This window comes from Hippocampus bargibanti, linkage group LG11, assembly GCF_051943395.1.
Source record: "Hippocampus bargibanti isolate YZ-2025 linkage group LG11, ASM5194339v1, whole genome shotgun sequence".
NCBI lineage: Eukaryota > Metazoa > Chordata > Actinopteri > Syngnathiformes > Syngnathidae > Hippocampus > Hippocampus bargibanti.
Window position 1 is genome coordinate 3,492,764 of NC_142744.1, and position 27,122 is coordinate 3,519,885.

At 38.1% G+C, this 27,122-nt stretch overlaps 4 protein-coding genes across 5 annotated transcripts; 1 reads left to right on the plus strand and 3 right to left on the minus strand.

The window, feature by feature from the left end:
• Window positions 1-633: 633 nt before the first annotated feature.
• On the minus strand, window positions 634-7,962 carry rab31 (RAB31, member RAS oncogene family). Of its 2 annotated transcripts, XM_089009008.1 has the most exons (8): window positions 7,762-7,962; window positions 6,572-6,651; window positions 5,244-5,325; window positions 4,044-4,115; window positions 3,611-3,717; window positions 2,373-2,482; window positions 2,199-2,292; window positions 634-2,111 (listed from the first exon to the last, which is right to left on the minus strand). In XM_089009008.1, the coding sequence occupies exons 1-7, from the start codon at window positions 7,795-7,797 to the stop codon at window positions 2,219-2,221; spliced, it is 561 nt and encodes a 186-aa protein (XP_088865134.1). In that variant the 5' UTR covers window positions 7,798-7,962; the 3' UTR covers window positions 634-2,111; window positions 2,199-2,218. The 2 variants fall into 2 exon arrangements, with proteins under 2 accessions (XP_088865134.1, XP_088865133.1); XM_089009007.1 differs by lacking the exon at window positions 2,199-2,292 and having other exon boundaries at window positions 7,762-7,961.
• A 1,404-nt stretch (window positions 7,963-9,366) lies between these two features.
• Window positions 9,367-21,817, minus strand: ralbp1 (ralA binding protein 1). The gene is made up of 10 exons (XM_089009003.1): window positions 21,753-21,817; window positions 19,605-19,895; window positions 17,645-18,088; window positions 15,802-16,151; window positions 15,551-15,712; window positions 13,363-13,494; window positions 13,163-13,273; window positions 12,356-12,477; window positions 12,163-12,283; window positions 9,367-10,454 (listed from the first exon to the last, which is right to left on the minus strand). Exons 2-10 carry the CDS (start codon window positions 19,852-19,854, stop codon window positions 10,122-10,124), a joined length of 2,025 nt encoding a protein of 674 aa, XP_088865129.1. The 5' UTR covers window positions 19,855-19,895; window positions 21,753-21,817; the 3' UTR covers window positions 9,367-10,121.
• A 78-nt stretch (window positions 21,818-21,895) lies between these two features.
• dnaaf6 (dynein axonemal assembly factor 6) lies at window positions 21,896-25,167 on the minus strand. Its single transcript, XM_089008883.1, has 6 exons — window positions 24,983-25,167; window positions 24,834-24,900; window positions 24,659-24,764; window positions 24,431-24,527; window positions 23,500-23,585; window positions 21,896-22,646 (listed from the first exon to the last, which is right to left on the minus strand). The coding sequence occupies exons 1-6, from the start codon at window positions 25,076-25,078 to the stop codon at window positions 22,517-22,519; spliced, it is 582 nt and encodes a 193-aa protein (XP_088865009.1). The 5' UTR covers window positions 25,079-25,167; the 3' UTR covers window positions 21,896-22,516.
• Window positions 25,168-25,267: 100 nt separating this feature from the next.
• On the plus strand, window positions 25,268-27,024 carry LOC148891172 (MICOS complex subunit MIC26-like). Its single transcript, XM_089008882.1, has one exon. It carries the CDS (start codon window positions 25,413-25,415, stop codon window positions 26,061-26,063), a length of 651 nt encoding a protein of 216 aa, XP_088865008.1. The 5' UTR covers window positions 25,268-25,412; the 3' UTR covers window positions 26,064-27,024.
• The last annotated feature ends 98 nt before the right edge of the window (window positions 27,025-27,122 follow it).

Below are 27,122 nucleotides of genomic sequence, written 5' to 3' on the forward strand. Positions count from 1 at the left end.
CGTGGCTTTAACCGAAGACTGTGGGCGGGGAATAGACGACAAAAAGAGTCAGGTGCCATTTTGTTGTCAGGAGAACGGGCTCGTTCGCGAACGACACATCACTCATTGTGGCGCTCTGTGTGTATCCCGAAAAAGTTTGTATGCCAAGGTAAAATTTTCATAAATGTAACGATCGTAAATCGAAAAGTTCGTAAGTCAAGGGGTTCGTAAACCGAGGGATCACTGTAGTACAAGTTTCCTCAGAAAATATTTTCTCATAAAATAACTTTTCATAAATTGACAGTTATATTCTTTCTCTTAAAAATATTAATTATCTTGTCGATTGTTTCTCTTTCAAAAAAAGGCATGCCCATTATGTGATGTTACTTATAGACGAGGAAATTAAACTAAAACACCTTCCACGTCACTCACAATAGTATTGTAATATAATAAATGTGTGTTATTGACTTCATGTCTTTATGTGTAGACTTCTTTTTAAATAAAAAAAGACAACTAATTTTCATAGGCCTCATCTGTTCAAGATATCTGAACAAAAATGTCCTCCCTTGGCCCTAACTTCATGGTAATCATTAAGGAAATTGAACGTAATTCTATTTGCCAATGACCGAACTGATAAAATTAACTGCAAGTCTATAACATTGTATAATTCCAATTTTATTACAGTACACTAATTAGATGCATAAACAAGTTAGAGGTATACAAAGCTCTACTGCCTTTGAGAAATCGGATGATTCAAGCAGAAAAGGCACTTTTGGAAATATCAACAAATTTGACATTCAGGATGTTTCACATAATGTATAAACAATGAGTCCAGCAAAGATGAGATAAAGTGGCGATACGGAGGAAAACGTGCTTTAAAAACAAACTTTAAAGGGAAAGACAAATATCTTTTTCACCATAATGTGTTCAATGTGGCCCCACTAGTAAAAAAAAAGGGATTTGATTCTTATTTGAGTTTGTGGAATATGTTTTAAGCATAAAAATCCATCATCTTATCATCTTATAAAAATCTAGCATCTTAGCTGTCATTTAAAGGACAACCGACACCTCCGGACAAGTTGTGTCCATAATTTGTAAAATCACTTCAAATTACTTCTACTGAGCGTATTTTGCAAAGATTCCACGCCATATGTACCTATATTTTACGTTTTAAGATTCACACTGAATATTCAGGAAGTCTTGTTTTCGAGTTGATGACGATGCCTGACGTGACGTCACTGAAGGAACGCCCCTGACCGAGAAAGCGACACACAATGCATTTTGGGTACTTTGTTTGGTCTGAAAACTTCGTGTTGATGGCGAAATTAAAAGTAAAACACATAAATAACGCAATGTAGAATTGTTGTGTGTTGCACCAAGACTACTATTTGATACTAGTTGACACAAATTCCCAGTACACAAATCAGCCCATTTCCAACAGAGCTTGGGCGCCATCTTGTGCATTTTCGCTACATTGGAATCCTGACGGCTCGAATTGACACGGAAGGACTTCTTTAATCGATTGCAAACATTTATGCTTTCCTCTTCAGAACTATTTGAATCATATTCATAATGATGGATGGGTAACAAGAAATCATCTTCTCCGAATCTGAAGCCATTGTTTTGATTCTAGAGCAAGGCAAGACGTCCTGGCGTGATGTCACTAACAAGGGGGCGGGACATTCTGAAACTCGGCATGTCCGGGGTCATTTTGAAGTAGTTTTGGGACACTTAAACTCATTTTTATTGGTGTTTTGGATTTTACTAAAAATATCAGCCTGTGTGTTTTGGGTATTCTAGATGCTACAAAACGTTTTTTTCTGATGTCAGTTAGGAAACAAAAAAATTGTGTCGGTTGTCCTTTAAAAAAAAAAAACATTATTATCGCAATATTATCAAATGTATTGAGAATACATTAAAAACGTCATTTTTTTCCTTTTCATAGTGGCCCTAATACCTTTTTTTAGACATGAGATAATCAGCACAATGACGTTCAGCATTGAGGCTTGTGACCTTGACATGTTTGTCGCTGTACTAGCAGCACCGCCTGGTGGACGGAGCAGGCTGTCGGGTCAGTTTGAACGACTCTGTACTTTCCACGTCAGGGTTGTCCAGCGGTGGGATCTGTTTGCCTTAAATAAAAAAAAAAAAAAAAATACAAAATGTCCAAATGGGGGTCACGTTGTATTTAGAAGCACAGAAAATGCTTGTCTCTTTACTTGCAATATGTCCAAACTATTTAATCCATGCATCCATAGTCCAAACTGTTTATCCACGCATGGGTTGGTCGGGTGATATCCAGGAGGTTTTTCCCTAACAGTTGTTTCATTGAAACCGTTTTTCAGAAGAAAAAAAAAATATGAAGCCTTCGTATGAAATGGCATGAAACGTACTGATTTTCTGGAAAAGTTCTTCGACGTTGACGGCATTCCTGGCGCTGGTCTCGATGAAGATGGCGGCGATGGATTCGGCGAACTCCTTGGCCTCCTTCATGGGGACTTCCCTGTAAAGACACAGATGAGAAAAATGAGGAGCTTTTTTTTTTTAATTGACATGCAAACTTGCTCTGAATTGTGAGTGTAAATTGTTGTCTCATCTTCCACCATTGAAATAATAATTACAAAATAAGGTTGGCAAGATTCTGACTTTAACTCATTCACTGCCAGATAATGTGTAAATAGGTGTCCTCTCCAGTGCCGGGGTTTTGGTCATTGTCACTCGAATTAGAGGACCCACAGAATATTGAGTTTTAGGACTACATAAACTTTTAATGCAGCGTAAGAAACCTTACTCTCTTTGTTCATCAGAAAAAAAATAGATAATTCCTAAATTATATGAGTCTGGAGTAATATGAGGTGAAAGTGGGGGCAGTTGTACAAAAGACAAATGCTGCCCCCTCGTGGAAGGTAAAAAAAACATTGCCAGGGGTCTGACCAGCGCTTTATCGGCAATTCTAACTTTATTCTCAGAACTTTGAAGTTACAGAATTCTAACTTTGAACAATTTGTTTGGAAGTGTAGAAGACTCAAAGGTTTCTAACGTTTGCAATATTTGTGACATTTTATAATAATAATAATAATACATTTCATTTCAAAACTCTCAAGGTCACTTTGCATGTGGTGCATTAAGTTAGCGGACTTTGGTATGACAGCTCATGTGAGTCATTACATTTTTGTTTTGTTTCACACTAAATTTGGCTGGCTATCTGGCTAGCTATCTATTAGCTATCTAGCTGGCTATTTGGCTAGCTATCTAATAGCTATCTATTAGCTGTCGAGCTGGCTATCGAGCTGGCTATCTAGCTAGCTATCTAATGGCTATCGGTGACTATCTATTAGCTAGCTAACTAGCTTTCTATCTATTTTAGTTACTTCCGGGTTGAGTGAACGCTGGCGCGTGTGTCTGCCGCTGCTCACCCACAGAAAAACTTATCCTGTAACTGTAAAGTGACCTTGAGAGTTTTGAAAGGCGCTTATAAATAAAATGTATTATTATTATTATTATTAAATTTCAAATGACTTTGAAGTAAGCCCTTGCCAGATGTTTTTCCAATAATTGTTTACAGCCAAACGTTGCGTGTTTGCTACATCATTATACCCGTTTATTAGTCCGATAACAATAACAAACCCACCTGATGTCTCCTAGGTCATTCTTGTTCCCTGCGATTGCGACAACAATGTCCTCAGGGCCGTGTTCCTTCAACTCCTTCACCCACTTCTTCAATGTCTGGAAAGAGTCCTGCACACATAGTTGTCAGGTCAGCTTAATTCCATTCCATTCTGCGGTAATGCAGTTGCAGAGAGCTGTGATAGGGGGGAAAAAAAAGGCGGAAACTAGTTATCGGATGTCCAAGTAGTCCGCCACAGGGTTCTGTTTGGATTGGATTTACCTTTATTAGTCTCGCAGTGGAGAAATTTACATTTCACACCAGCAAAGTGATGAAAGGAAGATGAAAGGAATGAAAGAAGTAGAAAAGTAGTTTGGCGCATGACCTTGGCTTTGATCTTGAAATTGTTTGGGTTCTCTGTTTTCTTCGTTCTTATCATTATTGCTGTGTTGCTTACCAGTTTAGTGATGTCATAGACGATGACTGCAGCAGCCGATCCTCTGTAGTACATTGGAGCTAATGAGTGAAACTACAAAGGACAAAGGGAAAAAAAAAAGACTTCCATTAAAGGACAACCGACATCATTTTTTTGTTTCCTAACTGACATCAGAAAAACGTTTTATAGCATCTAAAATACCCAAAACACGCAGGCTGATATTTTTAGTTAAATGAAATCAAAACAATGGCTTCAGATTCAGAGAATATGCTTTGTTGTTACACATCCAGTTATAAATATGATTCAAATAGTTCTGAAGAGGAAAGCATACATGTCTGCAATCGATTAAATAATTTATTCCGTGCCATTTTGAGGCAACATTGAAAAAAGAGGCAGAAAATGGCGACCAACCTCCTGTGAGGAATTAATCAGCCCGTTTCCACAGGCTGATACATTCCTTATATGGAGCTTGGTCGCCCTCTTCTGGCTCTTTTTGGTGCAACACAACGTTTTCAGACCAAACAAGCACAGCAAAATGCATTGACGTGATGGAAGGACTGCTACAATGTGTCCTTTTTTTTTTTCGGTCAGGGGCGTTCCTTCAGTGACGTCACGTACGGACTCGTCACGAACTTAAAAACAAGACTTCCGGAATATTCAGCGCGAGTCTTAAAATGTAAAATATAGCTATATGCGGTGGAATCTTTGTAAAATGCGCTCAGTCGAAGTCATTTCAAGTGATTTTACAAATTATGGACGCAATTTGTCCGGAGGTGTCGGTTGTCCTTTAACTTGACTTCAATTTTAATAATGTGTAGTAACTCGACTCACGTGGGTTTTTCCCGCCGTGACCACACAGACAGCTCGTGACGACTAGACAACATGACACTTCTTGAGAGCGACTTTGAGCGAGACCATTTCAAGACAAAAGTAGTCCTTTGCCGAATTCTTGTGGCATCTTTCAGCAATGCTAATTCTGGCTTTTGTCATTAACCTCCACAATTGTGTGTTCAATATTTTTCCTGCCATCAATTGGGAGTGTGATTCCGGGCTAGCGGCATCCTTGTGATCTTCAAACGTGAAAGCGGATCATGGCGTTTCACGGAAACACAGCGTAATGGTCACAAGAGAAGAAGATACACCATGGGGGGGCAATGCGAGAAAATCACAAAGTATGTGAACAACAACGAAAAAAAGGACAACAAAAAAAAAGTAGGTCACCCGCTCCTGTCCCGCTGTGTCCCAAATCAGAAATTTGTGGAGCTCGCTCCCGGACGGCACGGTCTTGGTCAGGAATGAAGCTCTAGGGAGAAATATGTAGCATTAGCATTATAAAACTTGACTTTCAGTAAACTTTATTTCACATTATTGAAACCTTGGTGTTAAAAAAAATTTTATTATTATTATTATTATTATTATTGATTATTATTGGAAATCCATCCATCCATTTTATTATACCGCTTATTCCTCATTAGGGTCGCGGGGGTGCTATTATTATTATTATTATTATTATTATCCATCCATTTTTATACCGCTTATTCCTAGTAGTAGTAGTAGTAGTATTAGTATTATTAGTATTAGTATTATTATTATTATTGCACATTGTCTGGCAGTGAACGAGTTAAATTCCGTTGTACTCCTTGGCATGTGACTCAGACTTGATCCTAGTTTTATTTATTGGCTATGTTTATTCATTTGCTACCTATTAGCTATCTAGCTGGCTAGCTAGCAATCTATTAGCTATATACAGTAGTTATGTAACTAGCTGGTTAGCTATCTAGCTAGCTATTCGCGATATAGCTAACTAGTTATCTAGCTAGTTATTAGCTAGCTAGCGAGCTTTCTATCTATTTGAGTTACTTCTAGGTTGAGGGAACGCTAGCGCGTGTGGCTGCCGCTGCTCACCCACAGATAAACTGGCCTTGAGAGTTTTTAAAGGTGCTTATAAATGAAATGTATTTTTATTATTCTTATTCTTCTATTATTATTATTATTATTATTATTATTATTATTATTCCTTACCATTTGCAATGAACGTTTCTATTGTTAGTAAGGGTCAAAAACATTACTTAGCAATAGCTGGGTCATTTTTTTCACTCAGTTTTATATTTCTCACAGCCACATTTAGCATTAGCTTTCTATCTATTTCAGTTACTTCCAGGTTGAGTGAACGCTGGCGCGTGTGGCTGCCGCTGCTCACCCTCAGAAAAACATATCCTGTGACTGTAAAGTGGCCTTGAGAGTTTTGAAAGGTGCTTATAAATGAAATGTATTATTATTATTTAGATGACTGTTATAATGGCGGCCATTTTTTCACATGGCTTTACATTTTTAGACATTACTTAGCAGTCAAAATTTCCGCATCAATTTCTTTTTACACTTGTAACAATATTAAACAGTTAACCTGTGTAGTTAAAAATGATGAATGATGTGAACATAATGAATTTGGAAGACATTATTTCATCTATTTTCCATAAGAAAAATACATCTCCGTTGTATGATACCATCTGCTATGCTGTTGCTATTTTCCTGACTGTGGTCTCTCTCACCCAATCGTGGGGCTGATGTTGTGGTCAAAGTGATCCTGGACAAAGCGACACACAATGCTGGATTTGCCCACACCAGTGTCCTGCAAAAAAAAAAAATAAAAAACATACATACACGTACGCACATTGGCAGCCAGCAAGGATAATGATTCATTCACAAAAATCGTTTTAATCTCAATCATGGCAAAACAATGACAAATACAAAACCACACAGCGCCATTACAGTAAAGTCTCGTTATATCGATATCGGATATATCGATAGTCCCGGTTATATCGATACTATTTCTATGCACGCACGGAGAAAATTACATGCAAACAGGGTCGGATATATTGATAGTCCCGGTTATATCGATATTTTTTCGGACTCCCTTGAATATCGATATAACGAGACTTTACTGTATATAGAATAATATTTTACAATGATGTATTTACACAGTTGACTCCATTTGTTAAAGGACAACCGACCGTTTTATAGCATCTAAAATACCCAAAACACGCAGGATGATATTTTTAGTCAAATCCAAAACACCAATAAAAATGACTTAAAGTGTCCAAAACAAATGAACCCGGAAGTGGACAGTTTCAGAAGGTCCCGCCCCCTTGTTCGTCGTGTTTTGGGTATTTTAGATGCTATAAAACATTTTTCTGATGTCAGTTATGAAACACAAAAATGGTGTTAGTTGTCCTTTAATGATTTAATCAAAATGTACAGTATTATTTTGTGAGTCGCTGTGGGGAGCGTTGAAGGGACAAACCCAAAGTCACTAAATGTAATACTATGCAGATTAAATGTTGGGTATTTCGTGTTTTTAATAGAATCAAAAGGCGAAGCATTTCCTAAGACTGTAAATGTACGGAGTTAATAAAAAAAATTATATTTTGAGAACGGAAGTAAAGTGACAGCTCAAGTTAAATGCTAAATTGGTGCGATGACGTCACATAACGTCAAAACGTCACCAAAATGTTCCCGAATTGTCAGCTGCTCCTGATGAGGTTTGTTGTTTTTTGGGTCAACAGTTTGCCACAAACTGGGTACATTTTCCCTATTTTCAAGAATACAGTTCACAGAACTACTTTGGACAGGGTCTCGTGAAATCCAACACATAAGGTTCGATTAAACAAATAACAAACAAAACTATTTACAGCGAAGGAATTTCCCCAAAATGGTGGGAGATAAAATAGATGTCACTTACCCCTAAAAGACAAACTTTGAGCTCCCTTATCGCCATGGTGGGTCGACAAAATGACTTAAATCATTGTATTGTATATCAGTGTTCCATTAATGTATTTGTGTCGGCATGCTTGAAAATTGTCCTTTTTTTCAGTTGCAATTCCCGACACGATGTAACAGAGAGAAAACCCAGCCCCGGACTGTCTGACTTGCTGACCATCAGCAAGAACATCGTGCACCAAAATGGGATGCACATCCTGTGACGGATATCAAAATAAGACCTAAATGCGGGAACTATTTACCGAGAGGATCGTACATAAGTTTGAATTTAAGTTTTTAATTGCGAACAGCATACGAATTCATTTTGTTTGTCATCTCGAGAATTTCTATAAAAACATGACAAGTATATACAGTACGCATACGCGCTATTTTAATATGAATTATTTCATTTTGGTAACTTCCTGTGCTGGGTTTTTGTGACGACACGTAACTTTACACAAGTGCGGGTCTGAAACGGGCGGGGGAATAAAAATGTGTTTTTTTTTTGTGGTAGGGGCTCAGTAATTGTTAATAGCATCTCTTGTTTATCTTATTTAGTTTTTTTCATCAATGTAACGAATGTTCTTTCGAGATTATTAAAATTGGTTGAAAGATGTTGACAATACATATTGATTTATATAGTGCTTTAACAACAGCTGAAGCTGTAACAAAGCGGTTAACGTGGACAGCCATCATACAAAAATAAAGTAGTGACAAAGATAGGAGTAGTTTATAAGATAAGTGATGAGATGCAAGTCATTTTTTAGGATTGCAGATTGTGAATCTGTTTGAGTTTTGTTCCCAATCATATCAGGTTTTCATAGTAATATATTACTTTGTAATATGTAATACAGAATGTAAACATTAAAGAACAAAAATGATTTGACCATGTTGGGCCTTAAGCAAAAAAGTGACAAAAAATGTTTTTCCTTGTTCCTCATAGTGTATAAATGTTTCAGTCATAGCGTTATTTAATAACACAAATCACGAGACAAGCATACAAGTCAATTAATGCATGTATAAAATAATTTACACGGAGAGGGGGGGGGGGTGGAAATGAAAATATGAAATGTCACACAGAAGCCTCCCTAAAAATGCTTGAAGACAACAGGAGGGTGTTATAGAATAAAAAATACATGAGAAATCATCGTGACAATTCCCATAGAGATGTTGCAAGGTAACACTTTCTCCAATATAATTTTTACATACATTTTCAATCCATGATTTATCTTCAATGTAAATATTTAGAGCTATCACATGTATTCTAAGAGCTTTTGTTTAGTTTAATCAGTCTTCGTTTTGGCACAATGTATTGTTGACATTAATTTATGAAAATATATTATAGACTAACATGTTTTTTTTTTTTTATTACGACACGCTTGGAGTATGTGTGGGCTTTGTTGTCGGACTACATCAAAGGAGTGTTTCTAAATCTGTAAGAATTTAGTCAATGTATTGGAAAATAAAGAAATGTATGAAAAATTGTATCAGTTGACGTCATATTCTGAATTTATGAGGGCTTTCGAGGTGTTTAATTATTCCGTCAATATGTTGACACAAAACGAAGCTTTGTTTTTCTGATTTGAAAAATAAAAATGTCAAATTGGGAAGAATGGTGTTTTTTTTTGTCTTATCGCTAGGTTTACGATTAACGGCCAGAAAAAAAAAAAAAATCATTTTCAACAAAGTTCATCAACTCATGCATTTTTAAAAGCCATGATAAGAACCTCTCATATCTGTCGTTATTTCGTCAATATGTAGCATGAAGCACTAACAAACAATTTTTTTTATACTCATAATTTGCGATAAAGAAGATCAAAAGTAAAGTGACAACAAAGCTCATCAACTCACACGTCTTCAAGGACCCAGATTTGTAGTTAGTCAATTAATTGCTACATGATGAAAAAGAATATATATATATTTTTTTTGGGGGGGGGGTGTCAATATTTACTGCTATCTCAATCAATTCGGGACAAACCTTATTGACTTGCACATAGGCAACATCCGACTTATGACCGAGTTCTGTCCCGACTAAACGGTCGTAAGTCGAAATGGTCGTAAGTCGAAATCCATTTAAAATGTTGAATAGGGACTCAGAGGCTAAATGACTCGCAACTCCCCCTCTTAAAATGTTAAAAATAGGGTCTGGAGGTCGTGGTCGTAAGTACGGGTGGTCGTAAGTCGAGCTGGTCGTAAGTGGGATGTTACCTGTATTGTAAATAGAGATTTGACAATTTGAAACACCACCGCAAGAATTTTCCAGATTTGTAATTATTTGGTAACCGTTAAGATGATATATATGTAATTTTTTTTAAGTAAGGGAACACTTATTTTAACTTTGCCTCACATGTTGCCATCCCGCCGATCTTTGCTTGGCGACGGCTTGGGGGGATCCTTCATTGTCTTTCCGGGGGGTGCCACGACGCAGGCGGTAGCAGCTATACCGGTGTTGCTATCGGCAACCTTAGCTTGCTCCTCGCCACCCCCTCGGGCTTCCGGGCTAGGTTGCGCGGGTGCGGTTTGCTCGGCCGCCGTTAGTGTCGGCAGCGGCGGCGGTGGTGGCGCTGCGAGCTCATGCTGCAACTTGTGACTCTGTAGAAGGCGTAGCTGGACGCGAAGCTCCAAAATGGCCTCCTGCTCTTCATGGATGGCCTGGTTCAGGTGAGTGTTCTTGTTCTGTGATGCAAAACGTCGGGACGGTCACCGACCAGGGAGCATCTAAAGTCCTTGAATAATTTTAGGGTAACGCTAAAGCCATGGTAAAAGTGCCATGGTTTCCGGTGTATAAGGCGCACCGGAGTATAAGGTGCACCAGGTGTATTTTCAAACTTTTTTTTAACATATAAGCAGTGTCTGAAATAACGTCTGCCCGGACGCCCGGGGCATGCATCTTTTACGTCGGCCGTACAACTTACAAAACGTTGGAACGAAGATTTCGAAATCGGAATAAATTATTCCGATTTTGAAATCTTCATTTGGTTTAGAAATTTCGGAATTTCGATTCGTTTGGCAATTTGCATACTCGGCACGGCAGCCAATCAGAAGCCTGCTTCCGGACTTTCCCGAGCGTTATCAGGTCGTGCATTTGCGTATCGTTTTCCAAAGTACAGTAAAGTCTCGTTATATCGATATCGGATATATCGATAGTCCCGGTTATATCGATACTATTTCTATGCACGCACGGAGAAAATTACATGCAAACAGGGTCGGATATATCGATAGTCCCGGTTATATCGATATTTTTTCGGACTCCCTTGAATATCGATATAACGAACTTTACTGTAGATGCACAGAATCTCAGCCCCAGAAGAAAGATTCAAAAGAAGCTAACAAAATTTATGACGCTACAAAACGTAAACGTACATTATCCCGTGACTGTAAATTGTCATTGAGAGTTTTGAAAGGCGCTTAGAAATTAAATGTATTATTATTATTAAAAGCATCGTAGAAAGAAGAGTTCACGTGGCTTGTAGCAGACGACGCAATGCCAACATTGCATTGTGCAACATGACGAACGCTGTATGGACCAACGACAACTGGAGCAAAAATCATCAGCAAGGATTATTTATGATAAATTAAGCAAGGGAGCATTTGTGGTAGGTACATCCTTAATCAAAAAAAATCCATGGCCGGGCAGGCAACTTTTCAGAGTTGTCTGCCCTGGTGTGCGCTAACTTTTTGTCATGAGTTTCAGACACTGATATAAGGCGCACCAGACTATAAGCAGTTAATGAAAAATGTTTTCCAAATATAATACAGTGTGGCCTCGGTTTACGAACACCTTGTCTTACGAAATGTTTGGTTTACGAACGTTAAATTTATGAAAATTAAACCATGGATTAAGCACTACTTTTCGGGATACACACGGAACGCCGCCCCACCATGGCTGGCGTAGTAATCTTCGGCGGAAGAACACCAAAGCACATGACCAAACAGCGCCCCAGCCGGCCTACCTTTCCACACCCCCTTTCTGTGAGTGCACACGTCGATAGTCTCCAAGGATTTTTTTACAGATACTTTTGCTGTTATGGGATCGAAAAAGACCCCACCACAGGCTCGTGTTCAGCCGAAGAAGACACAAAACAAAATTACAGTCGAGGAGAAGAAGGAGATCATTGAAAAACACAAACGAGGTGTGCGTTTGTCTGATTTAGCGGCCTAGTACGGACATGCTAAGTCCATCATTGCTACCATCCTTTGCAACAAAGAAGCTATTAAAAATAAAAAAAGACTTATACACTGGAAAATACTGTATTTTTTTTCCTCCAAAGGATAAAGAATATATACCCGTTAAGCCTATACGTGTGCACTTGACTAACATTTGCAGACACTTCACATAACAGCTTGAAATCTCTTGCTGTTGACTTTTAAGGTAAGTCCTTACCTCCAGCTCCTCGTTTTGCTTCTGAAGGTCCTCCAGGATCATCTGCAGCTCCTCCTCGTCCTCGCTTTCGCTCTCTGTCTCCGACGAATACTCCTCCGTCTCGCTTCGGCCCTGCTGACGACTGGAAAGGAAGAAGATCGGGGCTTGAGTTCATACTCTGGCACCACAGGGCACATTACCGCCATTGTCCTACCTCTGGATATCGGCGATCTCCGCCCGTAGCCTCTCGATCTCTTCCTTCTCCGCGGCAATCTGCCGGCGCAAGACTTGCTCCAGAGAGATTAACTCCTCTTGTTCCGTCAGGATCTCATTTTCCTGAACAGAAATCAGGAAACAAATGTCATAAATAAATGTGATGAAATCAACATGTATTTGTTTTTTTAACATATATATAAATGCACAATACAGTAAAGTCTCGTTATATCGATATCGGATATATCGATAGTCCCGGTTATATCGATACTATTTCTATGCACGCACGGAGAAAATTACATGCAAACAGGGTCGGATATATCGATAGTCCCGGTTATATCGATATTTTTTCGGACTCCCTTGAATATCGATATAACGAGACTTTACTGTATTTAGTCTTCTCATATTTTGAATACATTTACTATGTTTTATTATGAACTCATTCGCTGCTATTCCCGAATTCATTCGGGAATTGAAAAGCATGACGTGGAGCGCCATTCCAGAATGTATTCGGGTTTTGGTTTTTTACTGCAGGGGTGCCGGTAAAGAGCTGGTCAGACCTCTGGCAATGTTTTGGGTATTTTAGATGCTATAAAACGTTTTTGTGATGTCAGTTAAAAAAACAAAAAAGTGACGTCTGTTGTCCCTTAAAAATAACACATGTTCGAGGGGTGCTGATTCAAAGTATAGATTTTTGCAAAGGTATTAAAACGACCACATTATGACGATTATAGTATCAGGATAACACAAATGATAAAAACAATCAGTGCTGGTTTATGAACGGTATGTAAGATGGCGAGGCACTCACTTGAGCTAATAAAAGGTTAACCACTTCCTCCTCATTCTCAGTCATCTCCTCTTTGGAAACGTCTTCCTTGGACAGGCTGGCGATTTCCTGGGCAATCTTTGTTTCGCACTCCTGAATGATCACAAGAAAGACAAAAAAAAAGTTACCACCATGACGCCAAATTCTCCTTTTTGTGGAATTTGAAAACGAGCGCCTCTTACTTGTCGCTTGGCCTCCCTCAGTTTACGCTTGAGAGCTGTGAGGATCCTCTGGACCTCCCAAAGACGCTCCTCTTTGGACAGGTCCTTTACGCCGGCTTGCAGGTCCCTGTGCAGGCAATTGAGCAGGAATTCCTACAGAAACACATTCAGAAAGAAATGACGTACTTGAACGATATAAAATAGATAGAATAGATAATAAATAGATAGATAGATAGATAGATAGATAGATAGATAGATAGATAGATAGATAGATAGATAGATAGATAGATAGATAGATAGATAGATAGATAGATAGATAGATAGATAGATAGATAGATAGATAGATAGATAGATAGATAGATAGATAGATAGATAGATAGATAGATAGATAGATAGATAGATAGATAGATAGATAGATAGATAGATAGATAGATAGATAGATAGATAGATAGATAGATAGATAGATAGATAGATAGATAGATAGATAGATAGATAGATAGATAGATAGATAGATAGATAGATAGATAGATAGATAGATAGATAGATAGATAGATAGATAGATAGATAGATAGATAGATAGATAGATAGATAGATAGATAGATAGATAGATAGATAGATAGATAGATAGATAGATAGATAGATAGATAGATAGATAGATAGATAGATAGATAGATAGATAGACAGACAGACAGACAGACAGACAGACAGACAGACAGACAGACAGACAGACAGACAGACAGACAGACAGACAGACAGACAGACAGACAGACAGACAGACAGACAGACAGACAGACAGACAGACAGATAGACAGATAGAGAGCCTAAAGGTAATTTTCTCTTCACTGGGAAAAATGGCTTGTAGCATTGAAAAGTTGCCTAAAATACAAAGGAGAATTATTTTACTCCAAAATAAATGGAGGGCAGCAAGAATATGCAGCAAAATGGAAACATGGTGTCAAAGTCAAGGCCCGCGGGCCAAATCTGGCATGGCACATCATTTTATTCGGCCCGCGAAAGCAACTCAAACTTGTGAAATTTCATGATTCTTGCTAAAGTCCGAATCAAAATTTCAAATTGACTCATGTAAAACACAATATTGGTCATTATTTTTTGATTTCTGCGTTCTATATGTAAGTAGATGAAACAATCAAATTCATAACCACCCGCAAGAAGAAATATTAACTACAACGTGGCCCGCGTCAAAAAATGACTTTGACGCCCTTGCCATAGAACACTGTTTTCAAAGTCAAGGCCCGGGGGCCAAATCCAACCCAACATAATTTTTTTTCGGCCCGTGAAAGCAAATCAAACTTGTCAAATTCCATTATACTTGCTAAAATCCTAACCAAAATTTCATATTTTTTGGATGTAAACCACAATAACAGTCATTATTCTTGATTTCAGATTTTAAAACTAGTTATTCATTAATTTGCTGTGCGCTCGATATGTAATATGTGGAGGGGATTAAACATTCTAATGGCTTCCCCAAATTCATAATGGCCCAAAAAACATAACTACAATGTCGCCCGCGGCAAAGCATGACTTTGAGTTGTTTCTCTTGTTTCTATTTATAACTGTATTTTATTTATTGTAATCTATTTGTGATTGTATTTTATTTATTATAGTACCTATGCTTGTCTGTGACTGTAATGTGTCCTTGAGAGCTTTGAAAGGTGCTTAAAACGAAATGTATTATTATTACAGTAAAGTCTCGTTATATCGACATCGGATATATCGATAGTCCCGGTTATATCGATACTATTTCTATGCACGCACGGAGAAAATTACATGTAAACAGGGTCGGATATATCGATAGTCCCGGTTATATCGATATTTTTTCGGACTCCCTTGAATATCGATATAACGAGACTTTACTGTATTATTATTATTATTACAGTAAAGTCTCGTTATATCGATATCGGATATATCGATAGTCCCGGTTATATCGATACTATTTCTATGCACGCACGGAGAAAATTACATGCAAACAGGGTCAGATATATCGATAGTCCCGGTTATATCGATATTTTTTCGGACTCCCTTGAATATCGATATAACGAGACTTTACTGTATTATTATTATTATTATTATGCCGTATATTTTGGTCAACTTCCAGCCATGTGTCCTCTAACCTTAAAAAAAGGTAATTTTCATTCAAGAAGAAACTAATGGCAGCAAGACAACAGACGAAAAAAAATGATTTTCTTACCTGTCGCCTGATCTCCTCTTTGATGCAATCCTGAGTCTCGGGCAGCGCAGGCATGGTGGCCATGTTGGACCAGCGGAGCGGACGAACCGCCTGCTTCAAGACAACGTCACCGAACAGTTCCTTCACGTGCGTGAAAAAAATGTAGAGGACCCGGTTTCCGATCTGAAATAATAATAATAATATAGAGGGTCAAAGTTTATTGACTCAACACAAGGTAAACAGAGCTATTTTCTGGTCATGTAAAAAGGAACCTGTATGGTGGGGTTGAGGACGATGGAGATGTTTTGGATGTTCATTTTGGTGTCGGCCTCCTTGGCGATGACGTGATCCATGTGCGTGACCAGCCAACCCAACAGGAGGCGGCTTTCGGGCGGTGCTTCGGTCAGCAGCCGTTGGAACTCGCTCACCTTGTCGGCCTCCCCCTGCCGACCGCACGCGTCCTCAAAGCGCTGTGCCAGATCACGGCCCAGAAGGTTGTCGGGCAGCTCGCGCAAATATTGCTTGAGCAGGCTGGCCACCGTGTGAGGATCGTACTCCTCCAGGCACGGGCACTCCTCTCGGTCATATGCCGCTTTCAGCTCGTCCACCTTGGACTTCATACCTGACAGAGATTTGTTATTTAATTATGTATTCATGTATTCGTGTACGTATGTACGTACCTACATATGTACGTCTGGATGGATTTATTCATTCAGTTAGTTAGTTAGTTAGTTAGTAATGTAGTTAGTTATTTCGTTATTTATTTAGTTATTTATTGCTTTAATATGTATATATGTATATATGCATGTATTTATGTATGTGTTTATGTATTTATTTGTTTATTCATTTATGTTTATTTACTTGTTTATTCATTTTTATTTATTTATTCATGTTTATTTATATGTTTTTGTTTATGTATTTATTTATGTGTATTTATTTCTTCGAATGTGTTTATTAATTTATGTTGTTTGTTTATTTATTCATTTTCATGTATTAATTCAGATGTATTTATTTGTGTGTTTTTCTTTGTTTGTTTATTCATCGTTATGTATTTTTATTTATTTTGTTTTTTGTTTATTTACTTATTTATTCTAATGTATGTATTCATTGATATTTATTTATTTACGTGTGTTTTTGTGTATTTATTTATTCATTCATTTGTTTGTTTATTTACATGTTTATGTATTCATGTTTATTTATTTATTCATATTTATTTGTATATTTTTTGTTGATGTATTTATTTCTGAGTTCGTTATTTATTTCTTCTAATGTGTTTATTAATTTACGTTTGTTTATGTATTCATTTTCATTTATTTATATGTATTTATTTGTTTTTGTTTTTTGTTTATTCATTATGTATTTTTATTTATTTATTTTTTGTTCACTTACTTGTTTATTTATTGTAATGTATGTATTTATTCATATGTATTTATGTGTGTTTTTGTGTATGTATTTATGTGTGTTTTTATCTATTTATTTATAAGTTCATTTTTATTTATTTATTCTAATGTGTTTATTAATATTTCTTCTAATGTGTTTATTAATTTATGTTTGTTTATTTACTTATATGTATTTATTTGTTTTTCTTTGTTTGTTTATTCTTTGTTATGTGTTTTTATTTATTTTTTCTTCTTTACTTGTTTATTTATTGTAATTTATGTAGTTATTAATATTTATGTGTTTTTGTGTATTTATTTATTTTTAGTTATTCAAATTTATTTATTTAGTTCTGTATTTATGTATGTGTTTATTTATTGATTTAGTTAATCTAATTTATTTATTCAGTTATGTATTTATGTATGCATTTAGTTATTTGTTTGTTTGTTTATGTACTTGTTTATTTATTATTTTTATTCATTTATTCATATTTATTTGTGTTTTTGTTTGTTTGTTTGTTTATTCACTTTTATTTATTCATTCATTCATTCATTCATTCCTTCATTCATTTATTTGTGTACTTATTTATTCATTTATGTATTTATTTTGGGGGATCTCTTCTTTCTGTTGAAAACCAGGTTTGGGAAGCTATGGTTTATTCTCTTACTTGTGCCTCTTATAAGGGTATTTATTCATAGTCAAGTCTATTTCTAATCATTCTCATGGTGTTAAGCATACCTGAGACACGATAGATGCCTTCACACTTCATGCCGTAATTTTCGACGTAGTCCACACATTCCCTGAAGATCGCAGGCAACTGGATGCCATCATAGAGGGCGGTCCGCTTCACCGCCTCCACGAGGGGGACACCGAAGATGGGCCTGAAGGTGGGCATCTCCGCTGGCAATGTCTCCACGTCAACGCCAGCGGTGATACCAGTGGTTGGTTTCTTCTTTTTCTTCTTCTCCTTCCACTGTTTCACCACATCAGCGGCTGTCAGGTCCTTGGACTTCTTGTCTTTTGCCTCTTTGGGGCCCTTTTCCTTCACCTTGAAGTCCTTTTCTTTCTTCTTGGAGAAGCTGGGCTTCTTGAAAACGTGGATGCCTTTTGAGCGCTTCATCTTGGACGGGCTCTCAGATTCGTCTGCCGAGCTGTCCTCCTGGAAGGCGGCGTATCCTTCCGCTGGGTCGAGAGGGAGAGCAAATGGGAGGGAGCTTACTGGTTAGTCGTACATGAGAAACAGGAAGGGAGGTGGAAGTAACAAGGGGTGCATGGAAAAAAAAAAAACGAGGACAGCCAGTAAAGTGGCACAACTCCCTTGTGCTTCATCCGACCTGCTTTTTAAACCATTTAATGTCTGAAAAAAAATGACAATTAGTGTTCACTTATTCCACCGGGTATTGAAAACAAAATGGTGGTGAGCGGGCAGGAGCGTCCTCAAACTGTCCGTCACCTTAGATGCCATCCATATGAAAAAAAAATGGTGGAGATCATGTGATCATAGTTTCCAGTGTTAAAAAAAATGTCATTGAACATGCCACGACTGTACAGACGCTCCCCAATTTACTAACAATCCCAAATCCCATCTCAAAACCCACTTATTTAAAATAACATTTTCTGTGTAGCTTTATCTCTTGTTCCTATTATAATTGTATTTTATTTATTATCGTATCTGTTTTTTTTCTTTTCTATGCTTGTCTGTGAAGTGTCCTTGAAGTGTGCCTTGAAAGCTTTGAAATTATTATTATTTATTATTGAAAATTATTATTATGTATTATTATTATTATATTATTATTATTAACAAGATAGGTTCCGAGTGATCGTTCGTAAGTTGAATTTGTTCGTAAGTTGCTTCAGTGCTATTTTTTGCATGGAATGTATGTTTAAGGCTTATATCTCAGTACGTTTAAGCCTCAATTTGTGTTTTCGTTTCAGTCATCGAGGAAAAGGAGGTGAATAATTCGAAAATAAAGTTGTCATTCTATGAAAATATGAAAGGACTTTAAAGTGGGAATTTTATATGATGAGAATGATAACATTTTTAAAAATTGAATCATTGGCCTTCTAGGAAACTTTAACAAATAAATCTGGTACACACGCTCCCCGACTTACGAACGAAATACGTTCCGAATGTTTGTTCGTAAGGTGAATTTGTTCGTAAGTTGATTCGGTGCAATATTTTGGATGGAATCTGTTTATTCAGAAAAAGTAATAATAATAATAATAATAATAATAATAATAATAATAATAATAAATAATAATAATAATAATAATAATAATAATAAATAATAATAATATACATTTCATTTATAAGCGCCTTTCAAAACTCTCAAGGACACTTTACAGTCACAGGATATTTTTTTTTGCGGGTGAGCAGCGACAGCCACACGCGCCAGCGTTCACTCTTATATAAGCATGTTTAAGGCTTGTATAAGTAACCTGTAGTGGTTTGTACTGAAAAATAAACATTTAATAAAATATATGCTCTATAAAAATATGTACATGTACAACTGGAGAGAATATGACATGTTACAACAAAAATGTCCGTATGCACCGTTGTTCGTAAGTTGAATGTTCGTAAGTAGGGGAGCGTCTGTATGTTTTTATCAATATAATCTATTGGAACATTCTGGAATAATGATCCAAATTGTGCTGTAATAAATCGGCCCAGATAGTTTTTGATAATAATACCACATACTGCGCTTCTCCTTTTTCTTAAACTTGTTCTTCTTCTTGCTGTGCTCTTTGTCATCATCCGACACGTACGCATCTGGCGGCTCGTGGTGGAGACCATCGTGGGGTGGCGATGGGTCACCGGTGCGGTACAACCCCGGAAATTTAGTGGGGCTTATCTCCTCTGAGCTGGGGGTGCGCGCCACGCCACCCGGATGCTCAGCCCGCCGTTGCTCGGCGGGGCTGCTGCTGGGTGGCAGGAAGCACTCGGTCATGGTCGCTGACTCGTGCCGATCACACCTTGGCTACATCACACCTGTGAAATAGTTATCCGTGAGTCAGAAAGTCTTAGAATTGATCACATTATATAACGGAGTAGTTGGATGAAAAATTATATCACATTTTGAAAAATAATAACAAGTGACTTTTTAGCGCAGTGAGGAGGTCCGGGGTGCGTTTTGAATTATAGTCATGCACATGAATGTACTCATAACATGTTTTGTTTTCTTAAAGGACAACAGACGTCACTTTTTTGTTTCCTAACTGACATCAGAAAAACGTTTTGTAGCATCTAAAATACCCAAAACACGCAGTATGATATTTTTATTCAAATGCAAAACACCAATAAAAATGACATAAAGTGTCCAAAATCTGCAAAAAAATTTAGCTGCAAATTCAGCATTTTCAGAAAGTCCCGCCCCCAGTTCGTGACATCACACCAAGACGTTTTGCATTGCTCGAGAATCAAAACAATGGCTTCAGATTCGGAGAATATGCTTTCTTGTTACACATCCAGTTCTGAATATGATTCTAATGGTTCTGAAGAGGAAAGCATACATGTTTGCAATCGATTAAATAATTTATTCCGTGCCATTTTGAGGCAACATTGGGGGGGGAAATGTATCACCAAAAAAGAGGCAGAAAATGGCGACCACGCTCCGTGTGAGGAATTAATCAGCCCGTTTCCACAGGCTGATAAATTCCTTACATGGAGCTTTGTCGCCCTCTTCTGCCTCTTTTTGGTGCTACACGATGTTTTCAGACCAAACAAGTACAGCAAAATTCATTGATGTGATGGAAGGACTGCTACAATGTGTCCTTTTTTCGGTCAGGGGCATTCCTTCAGTGACGTAACGTGAGGACTCGTCACCAACTCAAAAACAAGACTTCCGGAATATTCAGTGCGAGTCTTAAAACGCAAAATATAGCTATATGCGGTGGAATCTTTGTAAAATACACTCAATAGAAGTCATTTGAAGCCATTTTACAAATTATGGACACAACTTGTCCAGAGACGTCGGTTGTCCTTTAAGTCATTCCTTGCCACCAAAGGGAAAATAAAGTTACTTCCGGTTTGAGTGGACGCTGGCGCATGTGACTGCCGCTGGAAAAGATATCCTGTGACTGTAAAGTGTCCTTGAGAGTTTTGAAAGGCGCTTATAAATGATTATTATTCCAAATTACTACTTGCGTCAAAGGTGTCATTGCATTGAACATCATTTCCAGGGCCTGATATAATGCCTTTATTTGCATGTGATTAAAGTTTTTTTCCCTCAAATGCAAATGCAACTTGATTGAGCAGAAATATATATATACCTTTCTTTCCACCATTTTTGCAATAAATGAACAATCAATAAACATACAGCTTTACAGGACTTTTGAGATATTTATTCTAATTCCTTTAACACTTGCAAAGTGACTAATGATCTTATTTAAACCACTGTGAGCATGTCATGACAAACAAAAAAAAAATAAGATTGAAGGTATATGAGCGAATTCTCAGCTAATGTTTACCAAGCTGTCATTAGAGTTATCTCCCTAAAATAAAATACTGTTTAATCGTGTATAGTCACAAAGATGCTAATCCTTCACTACAGCACTCGACGTAACTAAAAAACACGAGCAGACATTTAGATAATATTGTCCAGGGGATTTTAAAGGTTCGGCATACAACATAAGCGAGTAAAAGAAAGACATTGTCAGGCAAGTGTTTTAAAAAGGACATGCTAAGCATTGAATGGAGGGGGCCCGTGTGTGCTAACGATACTCCAGATTTGCTAGCTGTTACCATTTTTTCCCGATTATCTTTGAGGAAAAATAAGCAAGACGTTTAACAACGCTTTATTTAATACGCTATTTGAATATGTGAAGTATTTGAAGTGACAAACTTTACCAAGTGCTGTTAAGTCCACAACGTCGTCCGTTTCCGGTTGTCTCGGGTCGAGAAATAAATAAAGCCTTTTGCGCCTGCGCAGTGGAACAAGTGCACGACGGGAAACAATTTTCGACTCCATTTTCTTTGTTTTTATTGTTTTATTAATTTCGTTTGCCATCATGTGGCTAAAAACGCTTGATATTCTTGAATATGTGGATACATTTTATAAAGTATTTTACAGTAAGGCACAAGTACATGTACATACACTACAAAGTTGGATATTGGGTAGCTGCTTATGGGGATAAAGAAAAGTAATAATAATAATTATAATACGTTTCATTTATAAGCGCCTTTCAAAACTCTCAAGGTCACTTTACAGTCACAGGATACGTTTTTCTTTGGGTGAGTTATAAAAGGAAGAGTTAAAAATAAATGGGTTTGAGAAACACAGCAAAGGAAGAAAGAAAGCTAGAGAGTAAAATAGATTCCATAAAAAATGGAGTGTCATAAAAACGACTAAAAAAAGGTTACACATACTTTTACCATTCTGTTTTGAATGTTAATTAAACATGCTACCATAAAAGATGACTGAGCATTATGTATTTAAAAAGAGAGCACTATAAATGCAGTTACGATCAGAATAACCCAAGCAGCATGTCGCACCTCCAAAATGGATCATGGGAGACCATTTTCCATTATGATACTGTGTTGATCAATGCGCATAGTCTTCAATAGTGGACAGTCATAAGCGGTCCGGGTGTGATCTTGCTAGCCGTGAAGTTTCATTGCATGTTGACGGCATCAAGTGGTCGATTCATCACCAGCGTCACTTCTAATTCCTCTCTTTCGCTAAAAAACTGAGCTTTACCCTCCTGGTGGTGGACAGGATGCGGGAGGTGGAGGCCGAGTCGACTATAACATTAAGACATAAAATATCCAGGTTAATGTTTGATAAGAAAACTAAAATGGTTGACTTGTTTTGTGGGTCAACTCATATTATGCTTTAAAGGACAACCGACGTCTCCGGACAAGTTGTGTCCATAATTTGTAAAATGGCTTCAAATGGCTTCAAATGACTTCTACTGGGCGTATTTTAATAAGATTCGACCGCATATAGCTATATTTTACGTTTTAAGACTCGTGCTGAACATTCAGGAAGTCTTGTTTTTGAGTTGGTGACGGGTACTCACGTGACGTCAGAAAAGGACCGCCTCCTGACCGTAAAAAAAGACGCATTGTAGCGTCTTTCCATCACGTCAATGTATTTTGCTGTACTGTTTTTTTTTTTTTTTTTTTTTTTGAAAACCGTGTGTTACATCCAAAAGCCGCCAGCAGAGGGAGACCAAGCTCCATTGAAAGAATATATCAGCCTGTGGAAACGGGCTGATTCATTCCTCACAGCTCGGTGGCCATTTTATTGCCTCTTTTTGGGTGAGACATTGTTTTGATTCTGCAGCAATGTGAGACGTCCTGGCGTGACGTCACAAACTGGGGGCGGGACTTTCTGAAAATGCCCAATTCGCAGCTCATTTTTTTGCACATTTTGGACACCTTAAGTCATTTTTATTGGTGTTTTGCATTTGACTAAAAATATCATACTGCGTGTTTTGGGTATTTTAGATGCTATAAAACGTTTTTCTGATGTCAGTTAAAAACAAAAAAGTGACGTCGGTTGCCCTTTAAATTAAATCAGCTCCAAATGATGTCTGACCGTAATGTGTCATGATCATTACAAGAGGTAATAAAAAGTATTGATGTTTCTTACTATTTCGGCGTCCGAAGATCAAGGAACTTCTCTTTCAAGTCCAAAGTCACGTCTGTCGCTTTGCTATCCGGGAGTTTGATTTTCACCTGATTGTAGAAATAATCCATCATCAATATTATATGTGAAATGGGTCCAGGATATGACAATCGCACATATTTCTTGTGTTTATCTGTTGTGCTGGTGAGCAATTCTACTGTTGTGTGGACTTTATACATAAAATAAGGTAGATTTTGTGTAGTTTTAAAGGACAACCTACGCTTCCAGACAAGTTGTGTTCATAATTTGTAAAATCACTTCAAATGACTTTTATTACGACTATTTATTTTATTTTACAAAGATTCCACTGCAGATAGCTATATGTTACGTTTTAAGACTCATTTTCTGGGACGCTACATTGGAGTCCTGACGGCTCGAATTGATACGGAAAGACTTCTTTAATCGATTGCAAACATTTATGCTTTCCTCTTCAGAACTATTTGAATCATATTCATAACTGGATGAGTAACAAGAAAGCATCCTGGCGTGACGTCACGAACAAGGGGGTGGGGCCTTCTGAAACTTGCCATCCCCGAGGTCATTTTGAAGTAGTTTTGGGACACTTTAACTCATTTTTATAGGTGTTTTGCATTTGACTAAAAATATCAGCCTGCGTGTTTTGGGTATTTTAGATGCTATAAAACGGTTTTCTGATGTCAGTTAGGAAACAAAAAAATGGTGTCGGTTGTCCTTTATGAGTGCTTTTATTGTATGTTATTGACATGACAGTAGTGTGGCCATCAATTAAAACCTGTAGATTTTCTCATAGCCTCATTTCCAAGTCATGAAACTGGGGGTCAGTGAAATTAACTTAATATTTTGAACAACTTGCTCTCATTTTTGGAAATAGACAAATAATTTATTTGTTGTGAAATTTCCTACTTGGACTAATTACCAGCATTGCCTCACAGCACATGGAGGAAGGATCCTTTCTGCTCAAGCCCAAAAAGAGATCTTCTGTGCCGACATTTTGCTTGAGGATGATTTCATATCTGTTCAAAATAACAGTGGGGAGGCACTTTATATTTCACTTTTGATTAATAACTTCCACATAAAGGAATTATGTCTCATTTTGCAGTAAAATGTGACTACTGTAATCGCATATGATGCTGTGTGTACATACTGAGGCTGCGGCCGTGGGTCAGTGACATCGTCATATTGCGGGCCGTCAGCCACTTCCTCTTCGCTCCAGACTTCTTTGCTGTTCTTTTTCGCATAAACTGAGGATTCTAAAATGCACACACAACTTATTCAATACATAATACGTTTTTTTTTATTAATGAGAATTAAGTTAGTACCTTCTTTCTCTTTTTTGGTCGGTGGGCCTATATGTCCAGGGCCCATCTTTGCAAAAGGAGGCACACCCTGGAAAAATTTTGAATGAGAAAAGGATTTCAAGCACCAGGAAAAAAATTAAATTACACCGATAAGGGGGAAATCTACTCACTTGATAATCGTCATCATCTTCCTCTTCTTGTTGAGAGGAAAGCAAGGCAGACAGAGCCTGAATGTTGTGAACGGATGAAACGTCAAGATATTCCATTTTTTTCTCAATTGAATCAATTATATCAAGATATATATAAAAAGTACTATCCAGCAAAAAGTGCCGTGCCGCTGTTGTACCCGAGAGACTTTGTCGTTGCCATGGTCGCAGTGACGTCACATGACTACCATACGTCGACTCGTAACGTGACGTTTAAAGCGACCCCCCCGTACAACAGTCGATAGGAAATTCCACGTTTCTACAATAATACATGTAAATACCGAGCTATTTTATTTATATATGACGAAAGCGATTTCTGTATGAATTTCTTACTAGAAAACGTAAATGAGGTGTTTTGTATTGTAAGTGTGGAGTTAGTCGAAATTGTAGAAGAATGTTCCTCCCGGGTTGCCGTATTGGCCATTCATGGGTACCAGGGATCATGTTGAAGGTGACAGGTAGACTCATGGCCGGAGCCTTCACCTTGTGGCCGGCCACGGTCTACGCCGCGGCGGGTGACGGAAAGAAACCGGCGCCCACAAAACTGAAACGAGAAGACATGTCGTTGTACGGCCCGCCGCGACAAGAGAAAGACGACTATGAGGAGCCGAAAGCCGGGCAACTGGAACGCGGTGTTGCCACGATGCGGAAGTTTGCGGAACCGTACACTGCCTGGTTTCGGACCACCTACGACCGCATCGAACCCAAAGTCCAAAGCGCGGCGCAGATGGCCGGCGACTCCTGGGAGTTTCTCAAAAACCCGCCGGGGGACTTCTACGCGCGTGTTGGCATCATCGGATGTACCGGCCTGTTGGGGCTGCTACTGGCCAGGCGCTCGCGGGTCAAGAGGGTCATTTACCCGGCGGGTCTCATGGCCACCAGTGCCTCCCTCTACTATCCAGATTGTGCCGCGTCCATCGCTAGGTCAGCCGGCGACAGTTTATACGAAGGGGCTGTGAACGGCTACGCCGCCATGGAGAGGATCTTGAAGCCGCCGCAAAGCAAAAAGGCCGAGCCGGGCGTTGACTCTCGGTGGAAACGTTGAGGGTCACCAGCAGCTCAAATAACTCACCGGGTGCTCTTATTCATGCTTACTTTTTTTGTACGAAGATAACTCAGGCAGGACAGTCAGAATGTATATTTATGCATAGAATTGTTACATAAATAAATAAACTGTCAAGCGTTTCACGGACTACAGTGTTACCCCCCCCCAAAAAACAAAAACAGTTGACAACTAGTGAGACAAATGATGAATGTTACCATCTTGAATACAATCCCATAATGATAACATCCCAGTCATTAAATTACTGCAGTAAAACTAAAATGCTTTTAAATCATTCACGAATTTATTCGGTAATTGAAAATCTGACAGAGCGCAGTTCCCGAATTTGTTCGGGTTTTGTTTTTTTTTCTTGCTTGGGTGCCGGTAAAGCGCTGGCCAGACCTCTGGCAATTTTTTTCCCATTCCACAAAGGGGCAGATTTTCCCTTTTTTTCCATATTAGCGCTTTGTTCCAGGTTCAGCTGTTAAAGCGCTATACGTATAGCTATCTAGGTAGTTATCTAATAGCTATCTATTAGCTAACTAGCTAGCTTTCTATCTATTTCAGTTCCTTCCGCGTTGAGCGAACGCTGGTGCGTGTGGCTGCCGATGCTCACCTACAGAAAAGTCTTACTGGAAGTTTCGACCAAAAATACCAGTAAGACTTTAGTTCGCTGAAGAAGCATCTTGGATAAGAAGCGAAACATCCAAAACCTTCAAAAAGTACAGAGGACGGCAGAAGAAACCTTTCCATCGATGGACCACTCCTGTACGACTGAGCGCTTACACACACTAAAGTAGAAAATTGTTTTATGGGGACCTGGGAACGGATTATTCTCATTTTAATGGTTTGCTATGGGATATTAATTTTGGGATGCACACTTTTCGCCTTACACACTCTGTGTGGGAACCAATTAAGTTTGTAAGCCAAGGTGTGACTATTGATATTGTAAACTAATAATACAGTACAAATTAAAACCAAATATGTATTGTACGAGCACCTTCAAATCAGTCGTCAATTCTGTTTGACATTGAGATTATAGTGTCGTTGATTCCCATCGTG

Excerpts from the sequence above, each read along its gene's own strand:
- ralbp1 (XM_089009003.1), bottom strand. The coding sequence starts at position 19,854 with ATGACCGAGTGCTTCCTGCCACCCAGCAGCAGCCCCGCCGAGCAACGG. Across the intron at positions 18,089-19,604 it reads TAAGAAAAAGGAGAAGCGCA|CGGAAGGATACGCCGCCTTC; the intron begins GTATGTGGTATT and ends CTCTCGACCCAG. Across the intron at positions 10,455-12,162 it reads AGCAAAACGAGGAGCTGGAG|AACAAGAACACTCACCTGAA; the intron begins GTAAGGACTTAC and ends TTTGCATCACAG.
- dnaaf6 (XM_089008883.1), bottom strand. The coding sequence starts at position 25,078 with ATGGAATATCTTGACGTTTCATCCGTTCACAACATTCAGGCTCTGTCT. Across the intron at positions 24,528-24,658 it reads GACCCACGGCCGCAGCCTCA|ATATGAAATCATCCTCAAGC; the intron begins GTATGTACACAC and ends TATTTTGAACAG. Across the intron at positions 23,586-24,430 it reads TGTGCTGTGAGGCAATGCTG|GTGAAAATCAAACTCCCGGA; the intron begins GTAATTAGTCCA and ends TTCTACAATCAG.
- rab31 (XM_089009007.1), bottom strand. The coding sequence starts at position 7,797 with ATGGCGATAAGGGAGCTCAAAGTTTGTCTTTTAGGG. Across the intron at positions 6,652-7,761 it reads TCAAAGTTTGTCTTTTAGGG|GACACTGGTGTGGGCAAATC; the intron begins GTAAGTGACATC and ends TTTTTTTTGCAG. Across the intron at positions 4,116-5,243 it reads ACACAGCGGGACAGGAGCGG|TTTCACTCATTAGCTCCAAT; the intron begins GTGACCTACTTT and ends TGTCCTTTGTAG.
- LOC148891172 (XM_089008882.1), top strand. The coding sequence starts at position 25,413 with ATGTTCCTCCCGGGTTGCCGTATTGGCCATTCATGGGTACCAGGGATC.